The 10,000-nt window shown below is 47.1% G+C and overlaps 1 protein-coding gene across 1 annotated transcript in view; it reads left to right on the top strand.

Annotated features, from left to right (window-relative positions):
- hivep2a (HIVEP zinc finger 2a) overlaps positions 1-4,543 on the top strand; it is a 49,759-nt gene extending 45,216 nt beyond the window's left edge. The window contains exons 14-17 of the mRNA XM_079753822.1: positions 1-495; positions 988-1,111; positions 3,245-3,364; positions 3,551-4,543. The exon at positions 1-495 is cut by the window's left edge and continues 400 nt beyond it. Of these exons, the coding sequence (XP_079609948.1) occupies positions 1-495; positions 988-1,111; positions 3,245-3,364; positions 3,551-4,450 (1,639 nt within the window). The 3' untranslated portion in view covers positions 4,451-4,543. The remainder of the gene's footprint in view (positions 496-987; positions 1,112-3,244; positions 3,365-3,550) is intronic.
- Positions 4,544-10,000: the final 5,457 nt, after the last annotated feature.

The following is a 10,000-nucleotide window of genomic DNA, read 5'->3' as shown; positions in this document are numbered from 1 at the left end:
GCTGGGGGGCCGGCTGCTGGCACCGCCCTGCTCCTCCTCCTCCATGGACGAGGACCTCCCCTCCCCTTCGCCGGACCTCTACTCCTCGTCCTCTCGCCTCTCCTCCCCGGGGCTGGACCCCGCCTCCTCCCCCTCCTGCTCCCCCTCCTCCTCCCACTCCTACTCGCCGGGGCGGTACCTGTCGCCCCGCCGCGACCTGTCGCCCTGCGCCGGCCACCTCTCCCCCCGGCGGGACCTCTCGCCGCTCAGGCACATCTCCCCCAAGAGGGAGCTGGGGGTGGGGGGCTACCGCCGGGAGCTCTCCCCCAGGAGGGAGCTCTCGTCGCGGGGACATCTCTCGCCCACGGCCTCCGCCCTCTCCAGCCCCGGCTCTCCCTCCGGGAGGGACTACAAGCGGGATCTGTCCCCGCGGGGCCGGCATAGGGGTCCCCTCCGCCCGCTGTCCCCTCGGCGAGGCCTCCACCACCACCACCACCACCACCACCATCTCCAAAGGTGAGCTGGACTTGTGGATTGCACCATGGAGAGTCCATCCTGGGTTTCTGATTTGAATCCAGAATGGGCTCTCGATGGGAATCGGATTGAGCTGCACTGTCGGTGCTTACATGGCGTTGAAGGTCAGTTAGAAATGTCATTTTTTTTGTAAACCAACTGATATTTGTTTATTCTGTAAGTAACATCTGATGATATATCGATTTTTCAAACTAAAATGTGTCGATGGTTGATTCTCTGCAAACTGAAATCTGTCGACAGGTTGATTTCTCGACAAACTAAAGTCTGTTAAATGTTGATTTTGGTTTGATGTTTTCGGATTCTGGACAAATCCAGAATCCAGAATGTGGCGTCCAAAATAGACTCTTGATGGGTGTTGGAGGAGCTGCTATCTGCGTATCTTAGGTTTTGACAGTTTAAGGATGAATGGTGGTTTAAGGATGAACGATGGGTCGATTTTGACTCTTGCTGTTCTTTGTGTTGCCCTTCAACCAGCCACCAGACAGGCCAGCCTGTTGGCCCGTGGAGCCACAGACAGGGCCCCCAGCCTGGGCAGGGGACCCAGGGAGAGCTGGGGGACCTGGGACATCCAGCCGGCTCTGGAGCTCAGATGGAAATGGTAAGTGTCCATTCTGCTCTGACCTGGTCTAGAATACACTGGCCTTGTCTGGCCTAGACAGTCCTAATCTGACCTATTCTTGTTAGTTTGGTCTGATTAGGTTTGGTTTTGGTCAAGTCTGTTTTGGTCTAGTTTGCTCTGATCTGGTTTGGTTAGGTCTAGTTCTGCTTGGTTTAGTCTAGTTTGGTCCATTTTTGTTTGGTCTACTTTGGTCTAGCCTGATTGGTTTGGTCCAGTTTGGTCTAGTCGGGTTGGGTTTGATAAAATCTGGTCTATGATATTCCACTTAGATTCATATTGTACTGTCTTGATCTACTCCAGCCTCTCCTGTAGTCTAGTCTCTCTGTGTTTCCACTGCTCTGGGAGCAGAGTGGGCTGTTTTTCCACAGCTGGTAGTCAGCCCAGCTTCAGACTCCAGTCCTCCATGAACCAGCCTCTCTGGTCCTGAGAACCAGAAGCCCAGACTCTCAGAGGAGAAGAGTCGTGGAGGCTGCGGTTCAAGGGAGAGAGAGAGAGAGAGAGAGAGAGAGAGAGAGAGAGGGGTGAACAATTTCTTCTCCCTCAATCAAGCTGACACCATTTGGCATGGGAGTCCCATTCCTCCTACCCCCCCTCCTCCTCCCCTCCCTTTCCCCCTCCTACTCATCCACCCCTCCTCCTCCTATTCCTAAATTCCTCCTCCTCCTCCTCCTCTTCCTCATTCCTCCCCGTTCTTCTCCAATTATTCCTCCCCCCCCACCATCCTCCACCTCCCCAGAGTTTCCCGTCAGTACTCCTGATACCGATACTCGTGGCCAGCATTACGTCTCCCTCTCGGTGTCTATGTCTCTCGACCTCCCTCACTCCCCTCCCTCTCCCGCTCACCACTGTCTAGCCTGCATAAGAGAGAGAGAGAGAGAGAGAGAGAGAGAGAGAGAGAGAGAGAGGGAGTGGGAGAGAGAGAGAGAGAGAGAAACATATGAGGTGAAGAAGGCAGTACGAAAAGGGGGCAAGGGAGCAAGAAAAGAGAGAGAGAGAAAAACACGTTTTTGGTCCATTTCTGTTACAAGATGCGATGGCGTTCACGTGTGTGTGCGTGCCTGTGTGTAGGCATAATGCATATCCGTGAATGTAGGTGTGTGTGAGTGGATGAGTGTGTGTGTGTGTGTGTGTGTGTGTGTGTGCCAAGAGAGGCCTGTGAGGTTGCTAGCAGCCGTAATGGGATCTTGGCTGAGGCTGCTGTGGCTCTTAACAAGGCTGTTTTTCTTCTTAAGGAGCTGATTCAAACCACGTCGGCCCTTCCTCGCTCGCCCAAACACACATGACAGAGAGTGGGAGAGAGAGGGGCGAGAGAGGCTCGGGTTCAAGCTCGTTAAGCTCTCTCTCTCGCACGCCGATGATGTTTTTCGAGCTGTCTCCGTGATTGATTGACAGGCAGATACATAATGGATAGTGTAGCCTGGCACGTGTGCCTGGTTCGACATGTTTAACTGACTCATTCAAATATTTGCTCTGTGATGTTTATTTGAACTCCTGTAATTTGGTCAAAGCTTCACTTCTGGTCGCGGTGCTCCGCTTTAACTGAATAAGTCTTATACCGACACGCCCGGCAGAACCCACCGTGTTACCCAGTCGATCACTGGCAGATGCCCAGTGAACCACAGCATGTTTTGGCATAACCCACTGTATTACACAGCCGATCACTGGGCTACTCCCAGTATATTAGGGCCATTCGGTAGACACTTATCCTAAGCGCATTAGCATCAGCGCGTTGAGTGTTATGAGTTGAACCCCACATCCCCCATAGTGTTAATGCCACGCTCCCTACCAGATGCTCTAGACAGCCCTGTGTGTGTGTGTGTCTATCCCAGGATCCTTTGTGGGCTACTGGGAGCGGTCCAGTACAACCACAGTCTGGGTTACCGACGACGACCACAATCATTCTGTTAACCACCAGACTTGACTCACTCATGTGTTGTGTTGCTCACCGGTACCTCGTTGGCTACTGCCGATGATACGGTGTTGAGGGTTTTTTCCAGGCCAGCTCTGTGCCATGCAACCTTGACTATCGTGTTAAAAGTGTTTCTTCATTGCTTGCAAACATCCACACTTGTAGTGGTCTTCACCTCAAAAACGTTAACCCTTGATGTGCAGGACCACAAGGCGGGTCCCATGTCGTCAGGGCAACAGGACCAGGGCCGTAACCATGGTCAGCAGTCAAGCCCGCCCCACCAGGTGCTGTTTAGCCACCTCCCCCTCCACTCCCAGCTCCAGGTGAGCTCTCCACACACACAATGCCATGTAAACCTGCACTGTTAAATATAATACATTTATTTGCAATATCAATGATTATATGAATGTATTAATGACACCCCTGCACATTTATCACACTAATTATCTTGTATTGCATATTTTTCCCAGTCCAAGTGTTTAATTGAGCTGATTGATTCTGTGTAACAGGTACGCTCCCCGTTCCCAATGGTTCCCATCGGAGGAATCCAAATGGTACACTCCATCCCAGTCGCCCTCACGTCCGGCCCCGCCCCACCCGACCACGCCCACATATCGTCCTCCAGACATGCCCACATCCCAGCCGACCAAGCCCACATATCACCCTCCTCCAGACACGCCCACACTCCACCCGGACACGCCCACATATCCACGAGACACGCCCACACTCCACCTGGCCACACCCACAGCTCGCCTAGCCACGCCCACTCTGCCCACCAGGGGTCACATCCTCAACCTCATCATCATCATCATCATCATCAGCAGCAGCAGCAGCAGTCGCCTCGCCTGCCGTTCCAGAAGAACGGCTCGGATGACTCCTGCGAGGTCACTTCCTGTCATCTCCGCAGCTCCTCCTCCGACAGGGGAGGAGTCGCCGGAGGAGGCGGCGAGTGGCCCGGGGACACGCCCCCGAGGGACGCGGGGAGGTCGCCGTCAGTGGGCGGGTCCAGGGAGGAGGGGGAGGAGGGCGGGCCGGAGCAGGAAGAGAGCGTCCTGACGTGCACCGAGGCCATCGCGTCCCTCTGCATCGACGGCCAGGAGGGCGGCGCCAGAGACCCTCCCCTCGCCTCCCCCCAGCCCCAGCCCACGTCTCCCACGTCTCCCCCGCTCCCCGCCTCCCCCAAAGCCTCCCACCCCAGGAGGAGTCAGCAGCACTTTACCGACCCCCACCCGCCGCCCGACGCCCACCCCAACCCCAAACCCGAACACACGCCCCCCTCCAACAGCACCGGCCCCGCCCAGACTGCCGCCGCCCCTAAGCCCCACGGCGGAGCCCCGAAGGTGGGCTCGGGGTCCGGCCGGCCAGCCTCCCACCCCCTGGCGCCGGAGAAGAGGGAGAGGGAGAAGTGAGGCCCCCGGACGCTGAGAAGGTTTATTTGTTTGCTGGTGCAACGGAGAAGGAGCACCAGCAATAGATGAAGAGAGACAAAGAGTCAGAGAGAGAGAGAGAGGTGGGGGGGGGGGGGGGGGGAACGAGGAACCTTTTGCACATGTGCACACGCACGAAAGTGCACTTCGGCCGTGGATGTTGGTCAAACCAACGAACACGGGGGGGGGGGGGAACGGAGACTCCCCAGTGGAGGGGTAGACCGCTAGCGGCGGGTTTCCGTTTGAGGGCCTGTCTCCACGTTGGACCTGCGTTTGAAGCAAACCCAAAAAAGCCGTTGCTTTTTTGATTTTCTAATTTAACGAAACTGACCAAAATCGTCTCTCGGGGGAATGGTGTGGTGCAGTGTGGTTTAAAGGGACAGCGTTGCGTGTGCCTTTTCATGACATGTTCTGTTTTGTTGTTTCTTTTTTGGCGGCTTATATTTTTTATAAGCTCAGCGATCACGTCGCTTACTGTACATAGGACGTCCTGACGTTTTGTCTACTTGCTTTGTGTGAAACGCAGTCCCTGACCCCCTGACCTTTGCCCCCTACGCGTGTCCATTGACTGTTCCGTTGGTTGTTTTTTCGTTTTGTTTTCTTGAATCTCCTTAAGTCTCAGCAAGCGATGTGAAGTTCTGGATATTTACGATCATACCTAAGGTTGCACTAAAACATATTTTTATAATGGGTGAAATTTTTAAAAACTGGCTTTTTTTTGGTGTACAGCAGCAATTCTATCAAAAAACTATTTATTATCGGTACTATGTTTCATAAATTGTACATTGCTTTTTCTTAAATGTCATGGATGCCTTTTTCTATGTAAAGCATGGCTTTTGCTATCGCTTGGATTAGGGCGAGGGTACGTTCTCTGTGTAACGTTAGGCTTTAAATGTTAGACCTGACACGTCGACGTGAGGCCCCACTCTATAAGAGGTGCACATATATAGAAGTACAGACTATCAACTATTTAACCCACTTACGAATACACACACAAATATATATATATATAGATATATATATATGATGTATATCTATCAGCCAATCTATCTATCAATCTATCTATCCATTCATCTATCTATCATCTATCAATCTATCATCTACCAATCTATCCATCTATCTATCTATCTATCTATCTATCTATCTATCTATCTATCTATCTATCTATCTATCTATCTATCTATCTATCTATCTATCTATCTATCTATCCATCTATCCATCTATCTATCTGCACTTAACCGTATCGTAGTTGGACACATCTGCCAGTCGTCCTCATCCTCACCAATCTTGGTTTTGATTTGTCTTTGTCGTTTTGTTTCTATGTACTTGTTATTTGTAAAGGTTTGGGCTATCGCTCCGAGCATTAAGTGAGTGAAGATGGATGTGCATTTTTTTTTTTTGATTTTTGCACCAGTTTTGCACCCCCCACCTCTCATCCCTCCTTTCTCTGTGCTCCAGTGGTGGAGAGAGAGCAAGGGAGAGAGAGAGGTTCTATGTTATAGCAAATAAAGGATATATCCTTCACATTCTGCAAAACGAGTGACAGAGAGAGAGAGACAGAGAGAGAGAGAGAGAGAGAAAACACAGACACTTTATTTGGCTTGAGGTGGGCACTTGTGACAATTTACGTTTGTACAAATTAAAAGTTAAACAAATACAGGGGACATTCCAGAATCATGTGGGAAACTTCAATTGACGATCAACATTAGTAGTGCACACATGCATCCACACTCACACACGCACCTACATTTGCTGTTGGTTCGCACTTCTGCCTATGACAGAGTCCACCTGCATGCCATGTGTGTGCGTGTGTGTGTGTTATTGTGCATGTGTGTGTTGGCATGGGCAAACAGAAATGACAGACAAATCAATAACATTTATCACTCACACACACACACATTTAATTGATGTTCTTTTAGTCCATTGCAACCCATCAATTCATTGAATGTTTTTTAATGATTGGTTGCTGGGACACACACACACGCTCTGATAAATGCACCTTATTTTTCTTATGAACATAGCTTTGATGAGCCGCACTTTTTGGATCCATAAAATTGTTTCCAGTCAGGGCCTAAAATGTCCACGCTGGGTTTGTAACACAAGTTTGAAGAGTTGTTAGCATAAGCTGCCCCTGTGTCCAAAACACACCCCAGAAAAGCCAATCTGATGATATCATGTTGTAGGATCCACGTTCATTCTTGACCTGTGTTGTTGTTTATATTCTTAAGTCGGGTTTAATGTAGCCAAACCACATTTAGCTAACGTACTGCCTGCTCGTTGTTGAGGCCTCTTTCTGTTGCAAAGGCAACACTTTTAAAGACATATATATTCAGGACACATGGGAGACACAATATGGTCCTCAGGGGAGATTAAACACACACATACCGTTTTGGATTGGCAGCTTTGGGTATGGTTTGACAGGGGGCTCTGACGGTGTGTTTGTGTATCCTGTATTGATTATTGATTGATCCGTGTTCAACCAGTATGCCTCCCGCCACCCCATCCTCTCGCCCCTCACCCTCTGTTTTGTTAACCCATTGCCACGACGACGCTGGTTATGTCTTGAAAATATACATATATATAGTAAGAAAAACAATCTCTCTCTTTCAAGGTATCAAAGCACAAGTCATTGTATAATATTTACAAAAAGGACAAAAAAAATCTTCTCATATAAAAAGGGTAATTTTTGTGACGGTGTTATGTGGAATAAAAAAATACAAAATATCATGTATTACCCACATTTTTAACAAGAAATCACAGTAGAAGTGGAAAAATATGGATTGTTGTTTTCAAATAAATATGATGATAATATAAATACTTTGCCTATGACTCTTGTTTGGCTCATGGGCCTACTTGCTTTAAGAGTCATTGCTGTGTATTGAAGCCTATTCTGGGATACAAGATTTAGTTTAGTTTTGGCAGAACTTCTGGGGGGACAGTACAGCCCGGGCAGGAAACCAAAACTGCAAGAGTGGAGTTCCACCTTGTTTCCTGTTTTGCGTGATTGGTTGAGGTTTACAGAAATGGATTAACTTAAGTGCCAGTCTACAAGGTTTTGTTTCCATCTTCTAAAAACCTTTTTCAGTTTACTACACCGGGCCAAGTTTGTATTTGTCAGTCGCTTCTCCGCCTCCAGCAACACGATTGGTGGAAAGAAATATTAAGCAACAGAAAGTGAAATGCACGCTGACCCAGATTTTAATGTTTACGCTTCTGTTGGCGGGAACCCATCTTAACCACATGCTGTAGCCGTATCGGTTAGAAAATAGAATCAAACGGTATGAGTAGTCGTTTAGCTAAAAAACGAACTATTGAACAATATATATAAATCTAATTTTATTAACATGTAGATTCAAAGATTCACACACACGTGAATGTCTACAATTGATTTGCTAAAAGATGTTTCTAATAAAAATAATAACGGAAGGAAAGGCAATAAAATAAATAATTGACCAAATCCTAGACTTGATTATTCATGTTGATAATTTGGTATATATTCAGTAGTTTTGTTAATTTGAGATTTCATTGGTAGCGTATGAACTCCAATAGTGGGAAACAGAACTTGACCCGTCACAGGTACTTATTGTTTCTCACTGCGGGTGAGGGCTTAGCATATGTGGGGGTGTTCCCGGGGAGCTTACCATTTTGGTGAAGGGGACTATTGGCGGAGATATGAAATATGCGGAATAACATTATGAACTTTGAACTTGTTCACATGTAGAACTAATCTCCATGAGTTTAAATATAATGTATAATGTTCTACTTAAGTATTTCCTGCTATCTGACATTTAATTTTGTGACTTACATTTAATCAGTCAGTAGTCTCACTTGCCAAATGTAACATTACATCTAATGGATAAATCAGCAGTCTTTATTGCATAAATCGAGTTAGTTATTCAAAGTTCCCTAATCACTAACCCTATAACTTATTGGCAAGTCTAACAAACATTAGTGTTCTGAATTGCATTGACTCGTATCTACTCACAGCTAATCAGATCGCACCGATTTTCAAACCGATTCGCACCAAATAGTTTCAAACAAGTATTCAGTCCCTCCAGAAAAACGTGATTATGCGATCGCATAATTCAACACATAATCAGACAAAGTCCGCATATTCATGCAGGGGCCGCATTTTTTCAAATATGCCGCACTTTCCCCGCATAAATTGCAGATTTCCGCGCAAAATATGCGGGGCTTGTATGATTTCATAATACCCGCATTTCCGTTGCAAAAAAGTCACATATATCTTAGCAGAAAGTTGAAAAATGTTCCGTTCACTTCACAAAAGAGCAACCATTTCCCCCTGTTGCCATTGGAATGTTATGAAGTGACGTAATTACGCGACGTGAACGTCATCGAAAAGATGCATTTTTCGCAAGTTCCCGCAATTTTTCGCAAGTTCCTGCAATTTTTGCTGGTTCCCGCAATTTCATTGCATAAAATTGCATATTTCATCGCATTTTTTAAGAAAACGTGTCGCATAATCAGGGATTTTTGGCCGCAACAATCACAAAAAAACGCTGCATTTTTCTGGAGGGACTGAGTATTGTGGCGAGCAGCACGGGAAGAACGGGACGAGAGCACAGGTTAATCGGTTATGCAAAGAAGTATTTATGGAAGTACACACAATTAACCCCCCACCACAACAAACAACCACAAAGTAACCCAGTGGGCCCCGCAAAGGTCCAAAACCCTATGACAGTTGAACCCCGCAGAATCTCTTGCGGCTCCGGAACCAGCGTCCACACCTGTGGTCGCCACAGTATCGTTGCTCTACCGGTATCGGTAAGTATCGGTAAGTATCGTGATGCGTATCAAATTGTGCTTGAAAGCAGAGATGCACATCCCAAATGTTTATGATTATTTTAACTTCTAAAGAATTAAAGCTGTCGTTGTAAATAACAAGCTGCCCCGGCTGTTTTTTTTTTCCATCTGAGGTAAAGCAAAGTGGAGGGGATGGGAATGAAGTAGGCTAAGGCAAATGCTTCAGGGCTCTCATCTTGCAGCTCATCCTGCCTTGCATAACATAGGTAAAGTTAGTTTTACCTTCGATATTCAAAAAAATATTCAAAAGTAAATAAGTATAACCTATGAACCATAAGAGATAATGACATCAAATAAAATCAAAATGATTTATTATCACCTCAAAATCCAGACTTTTGAATGGTTTGTGAATGCCCAACTTATGACTAACTTGACCTATCTCCTTGCATATTCCTCTGAATAGAGAGTGCCGCTGTTTCCTCATTATAACTATTTTTGTCAATGCCATAGCTTTGCTAAATCAGTTGTTGTTGTGGCTGTCTGAACAATTGTCTTTGTTTAAGTGCTTTTACACACGCACACTCTCTCTCTCTCTCTCTCTCGCTCTCTCTCTCTCTCTCTCTCTCTCTCTCTCTCTCTCCTATTTCATGTCTGGCATTTCTAAAAATCTAATTTTAATATGGACCCTGTCACTATGCACGACCCACATATGTCTGCGTGTCTTTTTAGGGTGTTTGTTGTCATGTTGTTTGACGTAACTGGGTTGCG

The sequence above is a fragment of the Pollachius pollachius genome, assembly GCF_949987615.1.
Source record: "Pollachius pollachius genome assembly, chromosome: 16".
In the NCBI taxonomy this organism is placed as follows: Eukaryota; Metazoa; Chordata; class Actinopteri; order Gadiformes; family Gadidae; genus Pollachius; species Pollachius pollachius.
This window is presented reverse-complemented; position numbering and strand designations above follow the sequence as displayed.